The sequence below is a fragment of the Neomonachus schauinslandi genome, chromosome 10 (assembly GCF_002201575.2).
Source record: "Neomonachus schauinslandi chromosome 10, ASM220157v2, whole genome shotgun sequence".
Classification (NCBI taxonomy): Eukaryota; Metazoa; Chordata; class Mammalia; order Carnivora; family Phocidae; genus Neomonachus; species Neomonachus schauinslandi.
This window is the reverse complement of record NC_058412.1, coordinates 93517704-93539991: the sequence shown is the minus strand read 5'-3', so window position 1 is coordinate 93539991 and position 22288 is coordinate 93517704. Positions and strand designations below refer to the sequence as shown.

Sequence of the window (22288 nt, the reverse complement as noted above, 5' to 3'; positions counted from 1 at the left end):
TCCTGGTGACCCACGCTGCACACCAGCACCTTCAAGCTCCTGAGGAGCCCACTGCGACCTTGTTTGAGTGAATGTTTGGCCTGGTTTCATTGGATGCTGCCAGTGTTATCTGGGCAGTCACCCTGTTTGGAAATCCCTCCTGCTCACATCTTACACTGCTGGTGCTGAGCAAAAAACATCTGGGGAAATGCTAATTGGAACACATCCCCGGACTCTCTGGTGCATTTGAACTTGATAGGCGCTTGGAATGGGTTGGGTCGGAAGCAGCGGCACACAGGAAAATTACAGCTCAGAGCTTACTCCCTTTTTTGTAACTAGGAGAAAAAAAAAAGAGAACACTTCCCTAAATATAAACTGATGTTTTGGAATGAGGAGGGCCTTCTGTTCCCTGGCAGGCAGCTGAGTAGATTCGTCAAAAAAGGTGCGCTGCCTGGGGGAGGCGCCACTGTGCTTGGCAAGGCCCTGGCCTCAGGGAGTGAGGAACATCATTCCATCCTTCGGCCATGGCAGGATGTCTTATTTGCTTTGTTTTATCAAGGCCTGCACCAACCAGCTGATGTATCGCTGGTACTAGGTTTGACAAATCTAAGTCCCTATCGGCAGAGTAGTGGATTGCAGGGCCTCCGTGCCCTCAAGAAAACTTGTCTAATTGCTGTGCTGTTAACTGCAGGCTCAATATATGAATCACACCCATCGAACTGCTCTTTTACTTCTGTTTTCCCCAAAATGAAGATAGCTATTTTTCCTATGAGGGAAAAGTATGCTTATTGCAGAAAAGTTGAAAAATATAAAGAAGGAAGAGAAGATTACGTGTATTTTACCACCACTAATTGCTCCATCTGGAAATGAGCCCTGTATCTACGTGCTAAGGCACCCAGAATCTGGCTCTGTCTGCTGTATTACATAAATCCATAGATAAAGATATTATAAAAATGGACTCAGAGAATACATGCTGTTTTGCATCTTTTCTTCCACTTAATAATTTATCACTATATTGATATATTGACATATATATAAATATATAACAGAATCACCATTTTAAAATTTATTTTTGAGATAGAGTTGGCATATAATGTTATGTTAGTTTCAGGTGTACAACATAGTGATTTGACAATTCTATACAGTACTCAGTGCTCACCATGATAAGGGTAGCTATCATCTGTCCTTATACCACGTTATTATAATATTATAGACTCTATTTCTTATGCAGTGCTTTTATTTTCAGGACCTTTTTATTTTACAACTGGAAGTTTGTACCTCTTAACCCTCTTCATCTGTTCCACCCATCTGCCCACCCACCTCCCTGCTGACCACCATCAGTTTGTTTTCTGTATTTAAGAGCAGCAGAATCACTATTTCAATGACTGTGTAGTATTCTAGTATATTGCTGTACCATATTTTAACCAGTCCTCTGCAGTTAGCCATTTAGTCCTGGTGCACTATTATGAATGATGCTGCCAAGAGCATTCTTTGCTATATATCTGATTATTTCTTTGGGTCAATTCCTAGAATTAGAACTGCTGACTTCAACAGTTTTTGTACATAAATTGATGATGTATACATTCAGATTGGTTTCCAGAAAGGGTTAGTCATTATTCTCCTCCAGGGCTTGTAGAAAGCCCAGTGAAGCTCAGTAGGAAGCCGGGGGTGGTAAAAGGGAAGTGAATGTGACAATATTTATGCCACTGCACTCTGAGAGGCAAAGGAGGCCAGCTCGCCATCAATAAGAGAGTGAGCCAAAAGAGGCATTAGAAATTCATCGATTTCTTCATTTTTTTAAAGTTTTTTATTTAAATCCCAGTTAGTTAACATACAGTGTAATATTAGTTTCAGGTGTACAATTTAGCGATTCAACACTTCCGTACAACACACTGTGTTCATCACAACAAGTGAGTTCCTTAATCCCCATCGCCCATCTAGCCCATCCCCCTGCCCACCTCCCCTCTAGTAACCATCCGTTTGTTCTCTATATATAGTTAGGAGTCTGTTTCTTGGTTGGCCTCTCCTTCTCTCTTTTTTTCCCCGTGCTCATGTGTTTTGTTTCTTAAATTCCACATATGAGTGAAATCATATGGTATTTGTCTTTCTCTGACTGACTTATTTCGCCTAACATTATACTCACTAGCTCCATCCATGTTGTTGCAAATGGCAAGATAGCATTCTTTTTGATGGTTGAGTAATATTCCAGTGTGTGTGTGTGTGTGTATATATATATATATATATCTACATCTATTTAATGCTTGAGGAAACTGAAGTCCAGAGAGGTTAAGGAACACCCGTCCCCCCATGCACACACAAGGCCTGGGACCCACAGTTAGTGAGTGTCTTAGAATGGATGGCCCTCAAAGATAGAGATAATAAAAACTTCAGAGATGGGTGCCTGGGTGGCTCAGTTGGTTAAGCGACTGCCTTTGGCTCAGGTCATGATCCCGGAGTCCTGGGATTGAGTCCCACGTCGGGCTCCCTGCTCAGCAGGGAGTCTGCTTCTCCCTCTGACCCTACCCCCTCTTGTGCTCTCTGTCTCACCCTCTCTCTCTCAAATAAATAAATAAAATCTTAAAAAAAAAAAACTTCAGAGATAATTTTCAGAAGTGAAAACTATAATTCTCATAAAAATACTTAGGGACCGTGTGTCAAAGATCAATTTAACTCATTAAAGAAATAATCAACTGGATGTTAATGCCAATTCCAGATGGCAGAGACTGGTCAGTAGTCACGGGACAAAAGAATCCCATGTTGAACCAGCTCTACCCTCCGCCCTTAGCCAGCTTTGTGTGTCTAACTTTGTCAGGTTAGATGTAAGCTTGAGACGGCTAATATGCAACAATCTTTTGACTTTGAAACAATTGTAATTTCATATGGCTCAACCTAATACAAAAGTGGCTAAAGATGTCCAGGGCAATAAAGTTAAAATCTTTTTTATCTTTTCTGCTGAACAAATATCATTTGCAACTTACCAATCTTCCACGTGTTCTGCATCTGACTATACGGAGTCTGGGCTTTCATCAAAAGAAAAGAGTCAAACAAAATGGCATTCCAGGTGACCCGTAGGTAAGTTTATTATCCAGTGTCCAGCTATGACTTTGAAAGGGAACTTTTTTGGCAACAAGTTTTGCATAGTTTTGTTAACTGTAGGAACAAGCCCTTTGTGGCTGAACTGATTTATGGATGAGATTAATCGCAGTGGTAAACCACCCGAAGCTCCACTGGCCTTGGAGTTTCTCTGAACGCTTGAAGGCCAAAGGGGCACCACACTCAGGTTTTAGTGCATATTTCCCATGGCAATAAGCTTCAAGCTTCATGTTTCCCAGGGACCTGGGGCAGAAGTACCTGCTCAGGGTGCAGGAGTCTGCTCTTGCCAGGGTTCCAGTCATGGTCAAGGTAGAATGCCTTCCATGAGAGCCCTGTCACACCTGGAGAGAATGCTAGGTGGAACCCAGGAGGCCTGAATACCTGCTGGTCATCTTGCCAGCCCCCATTTTGTAAACTCTAAGATGCTAGTCCCCACACAGCAGGTTTGTCACTGACAAGACAGCAAAACAAGCCACTTACAACCTCAGGCCTCTCCAACTTGAGCTCCAGAAGACACAGTTCAGCACATTTCAGTTTCAAGATTTGCTGATTTCCAAAATGTATCCTCTCTGAAATCATTTGTATGCTACAGTCAGTTGTATGTCATAGTTATAATTGGCAGTTTTTTTCTTTCTTGATGGCATATAAAATAAGAGTGTGCCTTATAATTAGTAGTAACTTTAATTTGATGGAGCACACTGTATTTTTGTTTTTCTTCCCTATTGCAGACCCAGAGCCTGATGCTTAAACATTTCATAAAAACATAAAGAAAAAAATGCAAAATCAGATTTAAAACACAAATGCTGAAACTAACCAGGACTGCAGAAGATATCAGTGCTGACTCTTAGAAAGAACCCTGTCCTTTGTGGCCCTTCTACCATTGAGCTTGTTATTTAACCTTAAAACTCAAAGCCACGAGCAGAAACATGGTGATAATCTGTGACTTCTGAGTCATTGAAGAATCTAACACAATACTGGCCTCAGACAACTGACCGGGTAAATTAGGACTTCGTCAGAATGACTGCTCAAAATGCAGCCATATACGTTGCTTCCATATTTCATATATTGAACTACAGATGCTGTGTGTCTCTTAAAAAACTTCCCCCACCCCAGGATACACTAAATTTAAAGTTATATCAGTGTTTGCAGAATCATTTCAAATATGGTGAAAAACAAAACTCAAAAAACTCTGGGCTCAGCCTCTAGGAGTTGAATAGAATGAGCAGCATCTACGCCATGTGGTCCTCCCAGACCCTCACGGCCTGTGTATACTTGGTGTTGATTGTCTGGCAAGGCAGAGCCAATTTGGGCCTCTCTTATGGGTCAGTAGAAACAGTTTACAAATTAGTCATTAGAGGGACCATGTTTTAAAGCCAATGGCTTCTGCTCTGTGAGAGCTTAACGGTGGATCAGAATAGAGTGTATTCCGATGTGCAGCTACATAGATGTTTGTTGGTGGTAAATAGTTGAAAAATCCTGAACAGTGCCCTTTAGTGGCTACCACCATGTCAGTGACTTCCCCACCATGTCCAGCTGAGCTTCTCATGGACTGGCTGGAGCTCCACCCACTCCGTGTCCTGATTTAGCCCTGGTCTAGGAGGAAAATGAACAGGGAAGTTACCAAGAGGAAGGCAGAGGAGGAAGAGCACTCATTCATTCAACAACTCATGTGTGCCAGGGACTGGCCTGAGCTCCAAAGATATAGCAGGGAGCAAAAAGACATGGTTCCTACTCTGAGATTTACATCCAGGTGGGAGCATTTGAGAGAGCCTCTGGCTCCAGGAATAACCCACAGGCAGGACCATCCACCTCAAATGGTGAAAGAGGAGAGCCAAGAGTGAAGGTTGGGGGCTATCTTAAGTCAGGTTCCCCAGAAATAGGTGCAGAGCTAAAGATTTTTATGAAAGTGGCTCCCAAGAGAAACCCATAGTGGAGTGGGGCAGGGAAGAAGGTCAGACAAGAGTCCAATTTCAAGCAAAGTCCCCTTGAAGATAACTTTGGCTCCATCTTAAAGGGAGCTTAGGGACAGTATAGGTCTTCTCAGCTGTCTCCACCAGAGGAGAGGGAGCTGGGGCATTTATACCTCATCACCCACCTGTCATTGATCAAGGACTGACTCTGAGGGTCCTTCTTGGTCCCTGTGCACCAGACAAAGCAGGTCTGGCTACCTGAGCCGTGCTTTGACAAGGGCCATGGGGCTGGCTGTGTAGGGCCAGGTTCCCTTCTCCTGACCACTCTTGGGAAGCATTAGGGGCCCCCTCTGGTGGAAACACTGGTCTTGGGAGAGGCCACTGTGCTGCCTGATGTTTGCAGGGGTTTTCAGATCTGAGGAAGCTCCAAGAGGCTAAAGGCTATGAAAATCTTGTCCATCAATATCTTGAGGTGTACCCAGAAGGTACCGATGCACACAAAGGACACCAGGTCCTGAATTTTCTGGAAATCTCCTAATTTCAAATGTTTCTATCCATTTTACGACTACTCGTGTTGTTGGGCCCCAAGAAGCCCCATCGAATTGACGTGCCTCTAGGGACATAGCATGTGGAGGTCTTTCTCATGGGCATTGTACAAAGACCTGTGTCCCCCAACAGACACAATCAGCCAACACATCCTGCTACCTTAATCCCACTCTGTACTTCTAGTACCCTCTGAACCAGGCCTCTGACTTTTTTGTTATGGGTGGGCAATGTAATTGGTAAGCCCACTCCCCACCAGCAAATACTAAAAATGCACATCTGCTGTGGACTTTGTCTGCATCACCTCAATGCACTCTTAAACAGGCCCAAGAAGCAGCCCTCAGCATGTTCTCAGCTCACAGATGAGGAAATTTAAGGAGTCAAATGATTTATCCAAGGACACAGTGCTTGAAGCTGCAGAGCCAAAGGAATTCCAAGCCAGTCATTTAGTCAAATTCTGCTTTTAGATATTAGATTTGTTCACTTGTGTTTGTTTCCTCTAAATACTGATATCTAGGAAACACAATTCAACTGAGTAAACTTGAAGGTCTAATTGGCCAACAGTTTCTGAATGGGGCAGCACCTTGTCCAGCAAATAGAAAGAAGCTCCAGGGAGCAGTATAAAATGGAAGACGTGCATAGGCAAAAGGGAGTAGGGACAAGGAAGTCATCAACAAAAGAAAGGTTTGTTTCAGGCTGGTCACCTTCCTCTGGGGGAAGGGCGGGAATCTGTCCTTTAGTTTACCTGTGTTGATTAGGAAATTGCAGACTGGTTTAAAATACCATTCCTGGGAGAGTCTGGAACTGGAGTTAGGTTAGGCATGAAGTCCTGGTTTGCGACATGGGGCTTTGCACAAGGGACTCCATTTGGGGCCTAGTATTTCTATTTTTAACACTACTCTTTTCTATACTCTGAGCTAAAAACAGAAAGTTATTCACATCAAACCATTCGTTTCACTTTACTCAGAGGAGGGTACAGGGGAGGGTTGCAAATTACCTTTTTCTCTGTGTATGTGGAGGTATTTTTTCTCTCTTAACTTCAAAGTAGAAAATGGAATTAAAAGAGAATGAATGTTGTTTTTAGTAAATAGGAAGGTTCTGGCTGTGATTAGGGGATGTTTTAAATCAGCAGGGCTAAGATGGACTTTTGCAAAAATGCTGTTGAGTTCATTTGCTCTCCATTTGGAATTAAAAAAAAATCGAGGGCAGAGTTCTATCCCCTGCCTCACAGGTCATCCCCAGCCTCTGGGTATGTTTGAAAGTGGCAGCCCTCTGGCACATTCCTTGGCCTGCAGAAGGCACCTTGAGGCAGATATAGCCATCTCAGAGTGCGGGGTTTAGGGATTTGGGGAACCCAGCGTGGGCCATATTTGAGTTATCCCTCCCCTCCTTGTCCTGACTTCATACCACACATAAAATTACACTCCAGATGAATTAAAGGCCTACTTATAAATAAATACATTATATGTAAATAGGCAAAACTATATGTAAGTCTCAGCAGAAAAGAAAGGAAACTTTATAACTTCAAGATAAGAAATGTCTTCCTAGGGGCACCTGGGTGGCTTAGTCGGTTAAGCTTCTGACTCTTGATTTCAGCTCAGGTCATGATCTCAGGGTCCTGGGATTGAGCCCTGAATAAGGCTCCACGCTCAGCGTGAAGTCTGCTTGGGATTCTCTCTCTCTCCCTTTAGCCCCCCCCCCCCCCCCCCCCCCTCTCTCCCTCTAAAATAAATAAATAAATCTTAAAAAAAAAAAAGTCTTCCTAGACAAGGGTCAATAAACAGGAGCCATAATGAAAAATTTTTATTCTATCAACATTAAAAGCTTAAGGAAATAAAAAAACAAACAAAAAACAGTTTGAGAGAAAATCTTTTAAATATTTGAGACGAGATGCATATCCACAACTCGTGCAGTTTAATGAGAGAAACCAAGAAACCCCAAGATGAGCAACAGATAAATGAACAGGCAATTCTTCAAAGGAAGAAATACATATAACAACAAAAATATAATCTGTGCAAAGCACATTAAAGCAGTAAGAAGCCACTTATACCCATCAGATTGGCCAAAGCTTAAAAGTTTCATAAAATCAAACACTGACAAGTGAGGGGGACACTTTCAAAGATGGGGGAGGCAGTACAGTTTGACACAGCCACCTAGAGAGCTACGTAGCGCCACCTCATAACCTCTTACGTGAATGAAGCTCAGCACTTTCTGTGAGGTTTCACACAGTACACAAGGGTGTTTAACACAGTGCTGCTTGTGACAGTAAATCACTGGAAATGACTTAAGCGTCTGTAAAAATAGAATGGATACATGGTATATCCTTATGTATATCCCCATGTGGTATATCCCTAGGGTGGAAAACTATTCCCACTTAAAATGAATGAACTAGGCAGAATGGCTAAAATTAACAAGTCAGGAAACGACAGATGCTGGCGGGAATGCGGAGAAAGGGGAACCTCCTACACTGTGGTGGGAATGCAAGCCGGTGCAGCCACTCTGGAAAATAGTATGGAGGTTCCTCAAAAAGTTGAAAATAGAGCTACCATATGATCCAGCAATTGCACTACTGGGTATTTACCCCAAAGATACAGATGTAGTGATCCGAAGGGGTACGTGCAGCCCAATGATAATAGCATCAATGTCCACAATAGCCAAACTATGGAAAGAGCTCAGATGGCCATCGACAGATGAATGGATAAAGATGTGGCCATCAAAAAAATGAAATCTTGCCATTTGCAACTATGTGGATGGAACTAGAGGGTCTTATGCTAAGCGAAATAAGTCAATCATAGAAAGAATTAGCATATGATTTCATTCATATATGGAATTTAAGAAACAAAACAGAAGAACATAGGGCAAGGGGTAGAAAAATAAAACAAGATGAAATCAGAGAGGGAGACAAACCATAAAAGACTTTTTTTTAATTTGAATTCAATTAGCTGAGGTATAGTACATCATTAGTTTTTGATACAAAGTAAAAGACTCTTAATCATAGGAAACACACTGAGGGTTGCTGGAGGGGAGGTGGGTGGCGGATGGGGTACCTGGATGATGGGCATTAAGGAGGGCATGTGATGTCATGAGCACTGGGTGTTATATGCAACTGATGAATCACCAAACTTTACCTCTGAAACTAATAACACTATATGTTAATTAATTGAATTTAAATAATTTCTTTAAAAATATTTTTAAAAAAAGAATGAGCTAGGGCTTCATGTATCAATGCGGATAAATCCCACGTTTCATTGTGTAAAATAAGGGAACCACAGGACAATACATCAGTATAATTCCATTGGGTAGAAAAAGCACAGAACAATACCATTCGAAAATGGTGTGTACAAAACTAATAGTGGTTACGTCTGGGTAGGTGAAAGGCTTATGGGTGATGGTTAAGGGACATTAGCTTTAACAACAACAATTTATGTTTTTCAATGAGAATGTATTCATGTTTTTTGTTTGCTATTATAATTAAATTTCAAAAATATAAATGGAAACACCCTGGAGGATGTGGCACACAAAGTTTAGAAAACAAACAAACAAAAAGGGTTCTGAGGTGCCCCACCATCATTTTCTAGACACTCCTCTGCAAGTGGAAGGAAGAAGCCTTCATTATTGTTTCTATGGTGACAGTTCCTGGGGGCAAAGATCATCTCAAGGTTGATAAGGAACCCATCATTTTCCAGACTACTTTAGAAGAGCCCCAAACATGGGATGTACCCACCAGACCATGAGGCTCCCCTGGCTCAACAGAAATAGACAGGAGAGGGATTGTTTGGGTGATGTGGTTTTTCATGACCTGGAGGTAGGTCTAATCCCACAGGGCTGATGGGGTCTGTAAAGGCACATCACACCCCAAGGCCAAGCTGATGCACGAGGGGAACAGAAATTCCAGAGCTAAGAGCAAAACACTTGACTTTTCCCACACCCTAGGTTTCAAGTCTTCGCCATATCAGCAACACATCCCCTTTTCAAACCACGATAACATTCCTGAGTTTGACTTGCCATTTGAAGAGCGCTGTATCAGAACTTGCTCTGTAAACACTTTCTCCTTTTAATTCCACTTGGCCTTCAAGAGATTTTTTTTTCCTTTATCTAACGCTAAAAGAAAGAACGCAAGATTTGGAGGGCCTCCCTTTTCCCTCCCTCCAGCCTCCCAGGCGAGCAGGGATGGCATCAAGACTTCTGTCCCCGGTCGGGGTAAATAGGCGTCTAGGGGGCAGATGTTAAGATTAGAGACTTCTGGGCAGCCGTCAAAGGAAGACTGGATGCCACAAACACTGGTCTTTTGTGATCCAGGTCTGCTCCCGTAATGAAATGGCCTCTTTCCAGGCTGGGAGGTGTCTGCATCTATTTGAAGCGTCTTCTGGTATCACTCTGCTTCCTGGCAAGGCTCACAATTAATAACAAGGTTCAGGACCCAACCAATGGGGGGCCGCTCAGGTGGGATTTGAAGGCAGGTCTTTCTGAGCCCAGAGCCGGTGCCCTCACCACTGGTCCACGCTGCCACTGTGGCCCCTCACAGGAGGTTCCCACCTCCGGGGAGATCACCAGAATGATTACAAAGTGGTACAAATTAGTGTAGATCCCGCTCTAGCCTGGGACGCTGCAGGCCCCACCTTGCCCTGGCCGAGCCCTGGGTGTGATCTCAGAGGGAAAGAACCTGGGCCTTTCCTGGATGCCAACTGGCATGAAAATTACCCAGGTGAACAGTTCAGGCTCCTGGCACTTTGTTATGCACAAATGTTCACCTGGGAGGGAGAGGGGGGAACAGAGGTTTCTGAGTAGAATGAGGGAGGGGACCCAGAGACCCCACCCCAGGCTTGCCTGCCTTGTCTGCGTGTTTCCTGGTTTGGGGCCTTCCTCACGACTTGTAGTTTTCTGGAAATGATACAGATGCTGTGTTTTTGGTAGAACCACTGTCTCACTGATTTGGTGGCCCTGCACCCTGGTGTCCTGTCTTGCTCCGATTGCTCTGAATAAGAGCCGCTTGGTCCCGTGACCGTCTTCCCAAGTGTCCACACACATCCTGGGCCAACAGATAGGGTTGTGAAGAGCAGTGCTTGCATGGCAGATGCTTAAGCAGCCCCTTCCCTTTCTTATAGGAATTCTAGACAGCTACGGGGATGTGGTGGGGTCTTGGGTTGTGTGAGTGGATTTGGAGAAATTTCGATTGCGACACCAACTTTGATAAAGCACTTAGGTTGAAACTGCTGTTGTCTTAAACACGAGAAAGCTTAGCTTAAAATTGCTCCCCGTCCCTTTGTGGGTGGCAGGTTATCTCTGTTTAGCCTCAAAAATAAAGAGTATTAAGAGCATAAAAGATGAGATCAAACATCTACAGGTATCAAAAATACAAACAAACACAAATGTATCTGGGAAAATTTGGGAAACACCTCAAATTCAATCATTGACACCGGGGCAGACCTCAGGGAGGAGCAGATGTTTGGGGATGACTTTGGTGGGTGGAGGGGCCTGTTGAGTATAACAACAGATCATTCAGAGAGTCTGTGCCCTCAGGTGGGTGGGCTGGGGCAGAATGGACGGTGACAGGAGAGGTGGAGGGGCGACAAGACCCTCCGTCAGCTGGGAAGGGTCTCATAGTCTTGCAGGCAGGGGGGTGCCTCTGTCCTCGTCCACCTCTGTGTCTTAGGCGTCACTGCACGTCCCTTCTGCATTACAGATCAATGGTGGTGTTCATGATTTGCCATCTGAGTGTGGCTGAGTGAGAACCACAACTTCTAGGTTCTTTGTGTTTGGTTAGGTACACAGAAGGAAGCAAGTGTGGCGTGTGGAGGTCTTGAGACGCTACTGAAGGTGTCAGCAAGGCCAGTATCAGGAGGAACAGTCTGGCCAGAGAAGATCAAGGGCTTCTCCTGGGGAAGGCTACGTTTACATTCACATTAATATGGTGGCCGTGAGGGTGACTGAGGGTGAACAGGCTGATTGTGCCTAGTGACCTGTCTCCTTGCTGGGGATGGGAACTCTTTGTCCTAGGTTTGCCCGAGGCTGTGGGTGACCCTCCTGTGTGTGGCTCTTCTGCCCAGGACCATAGCCGTAGCCCAGAATGGGAGGGTGACCCAGCCCAGATTGGGGGGTCTTCAGCACAGACACTCAGACTGCCCTTGCTCACCCCACTCATGCCTACCTTCTCAGTCTTTCCACCTCCTTCCATTTTCATGCATATCCACCCCTTTTTCTTTTCCTAATAATTTTGATTATGAATAAACCTACAGAAAATCACATATACTGCTAAACACATGTCTCTCAGCTCTGTCAAATCTTATGATTTTGCCATTTCATTTTAAGAAATAAAATCTCATTGTGGTTGAGTCCCTTGACCTGTGAACGTCTTCATCCATTCTCCTCCAGAGGTAACCACTATCCTGGACTAAGATTATTATGGGATAACCCCCATATCACACATTGGAGTTGTCTATCTATGTGTATATTTATAAACACTATAGTATTGTAGTTTTGAATGGTTTTCAATTTTATATACTGGATGTAACCCTTTTCAAGTTTGTTTTTTTATTTTTTTTTGCTTTTATGAGAAGTTTTTGAGTATTTCTGTTTATATGTGTTTGATACCTATAGCTCTGGTTCATTAGTTTTAACTGCTATGTAGTATTCTATACCTCAGTTTACCCATTCTCTTACTGATGGACATTTAAGTGCTTATAATTTGGGGTTTTTTTTTTACAAATAACGGAGCAGAAATATTCTTATAAAGGTCTCCTTGCACCCATGTGCCTGGATTTCTCTAGAGTGTGTATCTAGGAGGTCTGTGTGTCTCTGACTCTGTAAGACATTGCCAAATTGCTCTTCAAAGTGAGCTCTACAAATAACACTCCTCTAGCAGCATTTGGGGTTCCTGTTTCCCCATATTCTCAAATATTGTCAGACTTTTAAATTTTTGCCAGTGGGATATATATAAAAGGGATCTCCTGGTCATTTTCTCTTCCAGGTCCCCAGTGCTTCTAGAATGTTTGCCTATAGCTTGCATCCCAGGCACACACAACAGGGGTGGATCAAGCATGGAGGACTTGGCTGGCCTCCGTTCTTCTGACCTCCAAGCATTGGGAGTGTGTAGAGCTATTTGCAGGGACCCCTTCTCCATGTCCGCCTTCCCCTCAGATATTCTCTCCCTGTCTCGGGGCTTTGGAATGCCAGCACATAAGCTAGTGACTTCCAAAGGTATAAATATCTCCATACTGAATGTCAAAAACCACTTACCAAATTTATTTGATGGCCAATAAGAAAATCAAGACGTAACTGATCTAATATCCAGTTCGATTTCTTCCTCAAACCTAACCCTTCCCCATTTCAGTCAAGGGCACTGCCATCTATTTATTTGATAATCAAGTCAAAAACTTAGGAGTTGTGTTGATTCTTCTCTTCCTACCGCTCCTATATCAAGTCCATCAACTTCTATCAATTTCTGTGTTAAATTGTTCTCAGATTTCCCCCCTTCTTTCTAATTCCCCTGCTACCACCTTGGTCCAAGCCACCTGGACCACTCTTGCCTGCATCCCTTCAGTTGCCTCCAAACTGGTCTTGCTGTTTCTCCTCTTGCCCTTACAAACCGTCTCTAGCCAGCAGCCAAAGTGATCTTTTTAGAACATAAAACAAAGAAAATGTCTTCCCCTCCTAAAGCCCTTTGATGGTTCTTAGTGTAGAAAACTCAAATGTATGGGTATTGTGATCTAGAATGCCAATGAGCTCTGGTCCCTGCTTGCCTCTCCTGCCACGTGCCTCCCCAGCCTCTGGGACTTTCTCTGTATGGAGGTATCTTCCCTTGATCTTTTCATGGCTCCCTTGTTGTTCAGGGCTCCATCACTTCCTCAAAGATCCACCCTCACCATCCTATCCCACCTAGAGTGGTGGCCACTTAGCTACCCCCTACAGCATCACCCTGTTCTGTTTTCATCCTGGCACTTTTCAGTGCTCAGGGCTGTGGTCTGTACTCCACTGGACTATCATCTCTGTGAGAACTGTCCACCTTATTCCGTGCTTGTAGTGCCTGGCATGAAGTGGGTGCCTGTAAAGGTTTGTTGAATTAATGAATGAATAGAGGGAGTCAACAGTTTAGAACAGCCTGTAAGCTCAGATGAAGTTTCTGCCAGCGCCTGGGTGGGATAAATCTGCTTGAGGCAAGACAACACTTATCTTCAGCTAGAATAGTGATTTTCAAACTTTATAGCCCTAGGATCCCTTTATCCATTAAAAATTATGGAGGACCCCCAAAGAGCTTGTGTTCACGTGGATTATAGCTACGAGATGCTTGCTGTATTGGGAATTAAAATGGAGAAATTTTTTTAAAATATTTATTTTGAAACAATAATAAATCTATTACACGATGACATAAATAACACTTATGTAAAAAATAACTGATTTTTTAAAATTAGGGAGCAGTGACACACTTTGAGAACAGCTGCTTTACACATAGAGTGCCTAGTTAGCACCAGGAAGGATTCTGTTGGATGAGTGATTAGGTGGGCTCAGGAGTTTAGACCAGCCTTCAGGGGCAGATGTAGCCTCTTCCCAGCTGTGTGGGTAGAAGATACAAGTATGCATGAGCCTTCTGCAAGAGGAGGGCACATCTCCCTCTGCGTTCCCCCTGTGGTTCACCCACTCCCCACCCCGGGCAGCCCTCTCTCTTCCCTTTCCCCACACAGTCTTCTTTATCAAAAAAATAAATAAAAAGCAAAGAATAGTATGAGTAAGCTTAATGTCTGGAAATTGCAAACTATGTATGTCTTTTAAATATTCTTATTTCTGGGGCATCTGGGTGGCTCAATCAGTTAAACATCCGCCTTTGGCTCAGGTCATGATCTTAGGGTCCTGGGATCAAGCCCCGCATCAGGCCCCCTGCTCAGTGGGGAGTCTGCTTCTCCCTCTCCCTCTTCCTCTGCCCCTCTCCCCGCCACCCCGTCCCTACTTGTGCTCTCTCTCTCTCTCAAATAAAATCTTAAAAAAACAAAAACAAAACAAATACGCTTATTTCTGTAGCCAGAACAATGATTGTATAAATTTTAATTCAGGGAATTCCTCTTGAGTTTTGACTTTGACAAAATGAATGTGGAAGCCTGGTTTTACCAGGATTTGTTTATTCCTCTTTGTATTCATGTTGAGAAAGCAAACTGGGTGTCATATCCGTTTTCTTAGGGCAGTACCGAAACCTAAGTTCTTCCTCTTTTTTTTTAATAAAAAGCTGCTCCCACCCTCTTTATTTTTTTCCTCTGGGTGAAGGAAATTCACACAGCCGGGATTTAAAAAAAAAAAAAAAAGGTGGTCTTCTCTGTCCTCCTATTGAAGCGGCTGAAGCTCCCCAGGCTCTGGGCACGCCTCTTCCACTGCCTGACGTCACACTATTTTTGTCTTTGAATAGCTCATTGACACAATCGTCTCGGAGATCGGAGAACTGAAACAGGAGATGGTGCAGACAGATGTCAGCCTGGAGAATGGACTGGAACCCAACGAAGCCCACAGGTGACAGAGACGATCAGGTGCCGGGCGTCAGATGGGGGCTAAGTGGACCCTAGCAGCTACGAGGACTGCCATCTCGGTGGCTTCTCAGAAGTTTGGGAACTGGGAGTGTGGTGGCCTCTCCCGATGAAGCTCTCTGTAGGAGGTAGGAGTGGCCTAGGAACCAGTTGTCTGTTTATTTTAATCACTTTGAAGGCACTTGAACTTTACACCCTCTCAATGCCTCCTGGCACCAGAACCCGGAAACCTAAAGCTCTATCTGTCGTATCCACCTACTCACAGTGATGGAAACAATAACGCAGCAGGATCCTCCGTGTGCAAAATAGAATTCATTGTAGCCCGTGTCAGTCTCCAGAAGGTTTAAAGGGGCGCCCTAAAGAGGATGGACTCATTTTGCGTTCTCAGGTCAGAAAAAAACCCCAGCGCTTATCATGGGCATTAGCCTAAAATGTGACCCAGTGTGTTGGAGTTTGGATGTGGTTGTAAATAACTAAGAAGAGTGGGGGGCAATATACCATGCTTGTTAAGCATGACGTTTTGTGTTCGTATTGTACCCGATCTGAGTTAGTTGTAAGGGACTGGTTGTTATTGGGAGAATGGGAGTGCAGAGGTCAGGGTGGGGGTGGTAGGCTGGAGGAGGTCACTCCAACCTCATCTTGGCTCTTGGATGCTACAATTCATTGCTAGGAAAGGCAACAGAATATAATCACTAAAAAAATGACATGGACACCTGGTGCCTTGGAGGCCAGGCTCATTATTAGCTTTCCCCTCTTTCCCAGGATACGGGTTGAGGCAGCCTGGTGCAGTGTGAGGGTGAGATTCACGGAGTGGGTTTTGCTCACGAGTCATGAGACAGGCAGGAATCCTGCAAGGGCGGGTGAACCAGGTGGTGCTGGTTGCCCAGGCAAGTTTCAAACCAGCCCAACTTGTTCCCTGCCCTAGACTGCAGGGAAAGCAGACAATCACAAGGAGGTACTTTGCAGCTGAAAGGTGGTGCTTTAACTCTCCTGTGTCTCTGGAGGAACCGTATTCCCCCTTAGCTGTGGAAATGCCCTGTGCCCTCCATTTCTTTCCCTTTTCTACAAAAATGCTGGGGGGTAGACCAGATGGTCCCCAAGCTTCTTGCAGCAGCACCCTGGCATTCTCTCTGATTTCCCTGGACCCCAATGGCTAATTTTTGATTTTTGATTAAAGACTCTCCACCTCACGTTCAGAATAATGCCAAACTCCATGGAAGTGGATTTTCCTTTCCCCTTTGCCTTACTGAGCTAAAATAAATTTTGGAGTTCGGTTGGTGCCAAAGGGCAAAGAAGAGAGCTTTAGTGGCTGATTTCTCTCACATCCAGGGAACACAACACAGCAAGATAGTCCCCAAGCTCTGCAGATGATGGACACCAGTGGCAGTACCCCTCCCCCCATGTATAAGGCCCAGGGATGTTAGGTTTGCTGGAAGACGTGATGGTACATCAGTGGCCATCACATCACGATCTTGACATCTGACAGCAGTAGGTACTGGGCTGGGTGAGCAGGGCTGCCATCTTGTCGTTAACATCTCTTTTTCTTTTCAAATTTAAGAATGACTGTAAGCATTCCATAATAGCTATGTTTTTCAGATTAATGTCACTTATTCTTGAATGCTATGTTGGTTAACAACGAATTCGTGAAATTTCAGATGCATTTTACTTGGTGCTTTTTTTAGTGGGGAAGAAAGAGAAAAGGCAAGATTGTCTTAATTGAACAATGTATACGGTGTTTACCATGTGCCCACCACTGTTCTGAGTGCGTCACAGCAGCCAGCTCATTGACTCTCCTAACTACCCTAGGAGCTAAAGCTCCAGGATGGCACTCATTCTACTGTGTGGGACCTGTCTGACTAATGGGGCTGTGGCTTCTGTGCTGGGGTCTCTTGCTCATTTTGCCAAAGCAGGGAGTCATGACTTTGCTGTTAATTCCTCTGTTTTGCCCGACAGTGTCCAGGTGGCCAGATATGGGAGAGGTAGGGTAAAGAGGACCTTCCGTTGTTTCCAAAATAAAAGAAGAGCAGAGCTCTGGCCACAGGGAAGCAGCAGGTCAGCCTGGCACAGAGCAGCCCAAAGGGCAGACGAAAGGAAAGGAGAGGGAGAGTGAGAGTAGCGGAGCCACCTCAAGTGAAACCCCTGTAGAGAGAAGACAGATTGCCCCCCTCCCCCAGGACCTTGGCTGGGCACATTCCAGTTGCTTCACAGATGCATGGACGTCGCCTTCCTTTGTGGCATCCTCAGCAAGTGTGAGCTGTGATAACAGCCTCACCTACCCCAGCCACAGTCACCACAAAGTGTCTATGGTCCCTTCGATTGTTGAACACTGGGCTAAGTGTCATGCTGGTGCCCTAGGTTAGGAATGCTGTTTCTCTACCTGCATTGGCTTTTGGTTGCTCCTTTGTAGTTAATATTGAGGTAATTTTTAATCTTTTCATGTCTCATGGACCCCCTTCTCAGATTAATATTTTCAGTGCATAAAATAAAATATGCAGGAGGACATACATAGGGAAAACAATTCTACTGCAGTAGAATGATCAGAATTCTTAAAATGCATGATTTCATAGCATAGGTACTTCTTTATTAACATGTTAAATAGCAAGGTCTAGAAAACACTGTCCTCTGGAAGCAAAGATGGCCAGAAACAGTACTTCTTCACCAACAATGAAAATGTGTGGGGTTTCTGTTGGTGATAGAGTCTCAGCTACTGTGCAGACTACTGGGATTTGTTGCCTGCATTCAAAATGGGAGGAAGTTAATTTCAAAACCAGGTTAGTGAAAGTAAGGACGTCACTTTTCTATCCAGTGGTCAGTTCTGACCTCCTGACCGATCAGCGTCATCCCACACGGTTGATCTACCTTCCCTTTCAGGGACACTCGATTGACTTGGCTTTGGGGACACCATACTCCCTGGTTTCCTCCCTCCTCGCCTTCTGCTGCTTGTGGTCTCCAACTGGTTCCTCCTCATCTCCCACACCTCCTAATCCCAGAGCACCCAGAGCTCAAGCCTACAGCCTCTCTTCTCCTCTCCACCCACCCCCCCTTCTCTCTCCCACTAACCTTGAGCAAAATACTTAAAAGTCTCTGTGCCTCGGTGTGCACATCATTGAAATGAGGATAATAATAGACCTTGACTTGAGGGTGGCGAGAAAGATTAAGTGAGTTAATATCTGTAAAGAACTTTGCACAATGCTGGCAGCAAGTAAATACAATATGTTGTTTATTAAAAGAGACCTCTTTTAATTTCATAGTTAATCCGATCCAGTCTGTGGCTTTGATACCCTGTGTATATTGGGAATTCCCAACTTATATCCCTAGGCTGGTCCTCTTTTGAATCCAGGTGTTTGCCTCTAGCTGTCCATTCAGCCCAACGTCTGGCATCTCAAACTTACAAAGACCAAGACTGAGACCTTGGTTTTCTTTCATAACCCTGCTTCCTCCCTGGTCTTCCCCATCCCAGTGACCATGCCTACAGGTGCTTGGGCCTCACAGAGGGCTTTTGTCTCTCCATCTCTCATACCTGTGCTCCTGTCCATCTCCAGACCCTGACAGCTCTACCTGTAAGATTCCCCCATCAGCACCACTGCAGGAGACACTTGCCCAGTGCCTCTGCTTTCACCCATCCTACCTTCCTGGGCTGTTATTTAAGCAGCATAGAGAAGGATCTGACTTTTGTTAACCCAAATCCAAGTCATGTCACTTCTGTTCAAAGCCCTTCAGTATTTTTCATTCATTAAAACCAAAATCATCGCCATGGCTTTTGAGATGCTCCAGGCTCTGACTCCTCCCATCCTCTTGCCCTCCTCTCTTACAACCTCTCCCCTCTCTGTCCCTCTGCTCCAGCCCCACCGGCTCCTTGCCCAGAAGGCTCCTACCTCCTGGCCTTGGCACTTACTGTTACCTCTGCCTAGAATTCCCTTCCTCCAGGAAGCATTCACCTTAGGACCCTCATTTCTTCCGTCACCTTAGCTGACTTGATTTTTCTTCATAGAACTTGTACAGATCTGACATATATGGTCACTTGCTTAAATTGTGCATTTTCTGCCTCCCAGCACGAGGAGGGAAGCACACTGAGAGCATGGGCTTGGCCTTAGAATAGTGTCTGGCATGTAGCATACACTCAGTAAGTATTTGAATGGACGAATGAAAGATGCCAGCCCTTTGGAGATTCTAAAGGTATTAAAGCATCAGAAGCCGCTTGCAGAAACAAGACATTACCCTGTAAAGCAGTTAGGGGACCCCAGCTGGTGCATAAAAAAATCAAAAGTTGAACATGTGTGATGGGCCTTAAGCTGACTCCCTAGCAAAGAAGAGGGACCAGGGCACTTTCCCATTACGTGCCAGCCATGCTTCCTCCCTCACTTCTGGGTTCAGGGCTGTTGTAAACATCTTCCAATAGAAGAGCATCTGATTAAATCAATTCCATGCCCTCTGCTAGCGTTTTACCAGAAAGAGGCTAGGAAGCCAGGAGAGAGATCAAGGATTTCTTGTTTCTGCTCTCTCTAAATGCTATTTCTTATTTCCTCCTGCTCTTCACTTCATTGCCCCCAAGACTGGAGTGTGGGGAAATAAAGGCTTTGTGCTTTCCTCTCCCTCCCCCATGATTTTGCAGTCTGCTTTCAGTTGGGGCTAGCACAGTAGGCCTGATGTAGGCAGTGTTCCACCCTCATTGCCATCTGGACCCATCATCTCTAGGCTAAGACAAGTCTCTGAAGTTCCCTTTGTCCACAGGTAGAGTAGAGGGATTGAACAAAGCAACTTCATGAGATGAGGCTCAGGCTGGCTTTGCAGGATGCAGGGGGCCTGGCTGGACCGGGTCATCAAAGGCTATTGTTAACTTTGTTTGCCCTCTTCCTCTCCTTCCCTCACTCCCGTTTTACCTCACTGGTACACTCCAGTCTGAGTGGACCACTGGGCGGTGGGGGGGATGTCCAGGATCTTAAAACTCTACCCCCAACCAGCTCTCCCCCACCCCGGAATCAGATGCACAGAATTAAAAAATACCTTGGCCCGCTCTGCCCAGTACTATAGTATAGCAGTTGGTCACCACCACTGACTTCTTCTGGAAGGGTTTGTGTGCCCCAGGAAGTTCTCAGTTTCCCAGCAGCTATGCAATGGCATTGATACCCAAACCACAGGAAGCTCAGATTGCTGGTCCCTGGTACAACCCTTCACTTTTTCCACTTGACTGATGTTAGAACACAAGGTCAGAAGAGAAGATCCATGGCTTACAGTCTGGGGAAGAGATGCCCAGTGTTCTACTCCAGGAAGTCTCCTGAAGTACCACGGTGACCATAGTAGTTGCTCTGTGGCCTTCTGGAGCAACCCATCCTCACTTAGTGCTGCTTTATAAAAAAAAAAAAAAAAACTTTCCACTGAAGTAAAACATGATTAAGAAGAAGCACACCAATAAGTATGCAGCTAGATTAATTTTCAGTGGTAAACATAGCACATAGCAGCACCCAGATCAAGAAACAGAACATTCCTAGCACCACCCCCCAAGTGCTGTGCACCCCAAGGGGAACCACTCTCCTGACTTCTATTGCCATAGATTCGTTTTGCCTGTTTTTGAACTTCTTATCACTGGAATCATACAGCATGTGCTCTTTTAACTCTGACTTCTTTCGTTCAATGTTTTGTGTAGTATTCCATTGTGCGAACCCAACACAGTTGGTTTATCCATTCTACTATTAATGGATATTTGAATTGTTTCCACTTTGGGGCTGTTTTGAATAATGCTGCTACATACATTCTTGTGCATGTTTTTTGGTGATACACCTTAGTTAGGAATATAGGAGTGGAATTGCTGGGTTGTAGGATTGTTAAATATTCAACATCAGTAAATGGTGCCCAAGAATTTTCTAGTCATTATAGTCATTCACACATCCACCAACAGCATATGGGAGTTCCAAATGCTCTGTTTTCCAGGTCTACACTTGGTATTGGCTGCTTTTTCGTTTTAGCTATTTGAATGGGTGTGTGGATTTAGAGCTTCTGGAAGCATGATGGATGAAGACAAGTAAGAGTACCTGTATGTTGTGACTCAAGTACTGATCTCAGTGCTGTGGGAGGCAGGAATGGGAACTCTTTAGTTTTAACAGAACATCATTTAATAATTCTGGCATGTTTAAGTTCAAGACTAAAGTCATGAGGCATGTCCACAGTCAGTTCATTGGGTGATATTTATGGAAAGCATGAAGTTATGGAAAGGATTATCTGGGCGGAGGAGATAAAAAGAGAAGACAATCCAGAAAGTATGAGTGTAGTATAAATACATAGGTACCTTTTATTATTTATATTTCTGCTTATGAATCTTAGATCATAAACTCATAACAGAAAAAAACTCGCCAATGAAATACTCCCCGTGTCTTGGATTCTTTTGCTTTATGCTTTACTTTGTTCCGTACTTATATGCAGAAATATTCAGCATCTCATGAATTAATTTGGCCAAGGTCATTAGCTGCACCATAACTAAGAAATGTATGTGCATAAATCCAGTAGAGCTATAGTGGGAGTTTTAATTCTTCTCTGAAACTCAGGATACATCTGCATCCAATGCAATTTCCCATATTTAAAAAATAATATGTTCTTTTTTTTAAATATATGTTCTCAACTGCAGTGACTTCAGACACAGAATTTAATGTCATTCCCTATTACTCCTTTCCATCTTTTCCTCTTGAAAAGTCAGATACAAAGTGATCACTCTTGGTTAATCTATACCTGCTTTCTTCTGAAGATTTTGGAGAGTGTATTCATGAGGTTGTTGAGAAGCAAGTTTAAGTCATCAGATGCAGAAATCAGTTTGCATTTTGTCTTCTCACAGTGTCTGTGTCGTGGGTACTATTAGCCAGCAAAACAAATATTTCCCCTTTGTCATCTCTGGAAAGCTGCATGTGCCACAGGTCGTTGGTTCAGAGCTGGGTGCCCGTCCTCAAGTCCCACAGCATCTAAGAGCAGGTGACTGTCCTAGAACCAGTCACACCTGTCATAAAGATTGGTTTTCCTCCTTTCCTGGGAGCTTCCGTCTGGTTCAGCAGAACCTGGGAAGTTCACGATAATCATTGGCTACAGAGTATTGGGTATATCTGCAGTATCTTAGGTCTCTTGAAAAGGGTGTTTGGTGTTATCAAAATATATAGTTTCTTTGGGGCACCTGGCTGGCTCAGTCAGAAGAGCATGTGACTCTAGATATCAGGGTCGTGAATTCGAGCCCCATGTTGGGTGTAGAGATTACTTAAATTTTCCTATCATGCCCAT

At 44.3% G+C, this 22288-nt stretch overlaps 1 protein-coding gene across 3 annotated transcripts in view; it reads left to right on the top strand.

Annotated features, from left to right (window-relative positions):
• RIN2 (Ras and Rab interactor 2) overlaps positions 1-22288 on the top strand; it is a 109546-nt gene that overhangs the window by 31205 nt on the left and 56053 nt on the right. For 2 of the 3 annotated variants that reach the window (XM_021700698.1, XM_021700700.1), the window contains exon 3: positions 14917-15017. In XM_021700698.1, coding sequence (XP_021556373.1) covers positions 14917-15017 — 101 coding nt within the window. Of the gene's footprint in view, positions 1-14916; positions 15018-15299; positions 15420-22288 lie in introns of those variants that run through there. The other variant, XM_021700699.1, reaches the window with a different exon arrangement.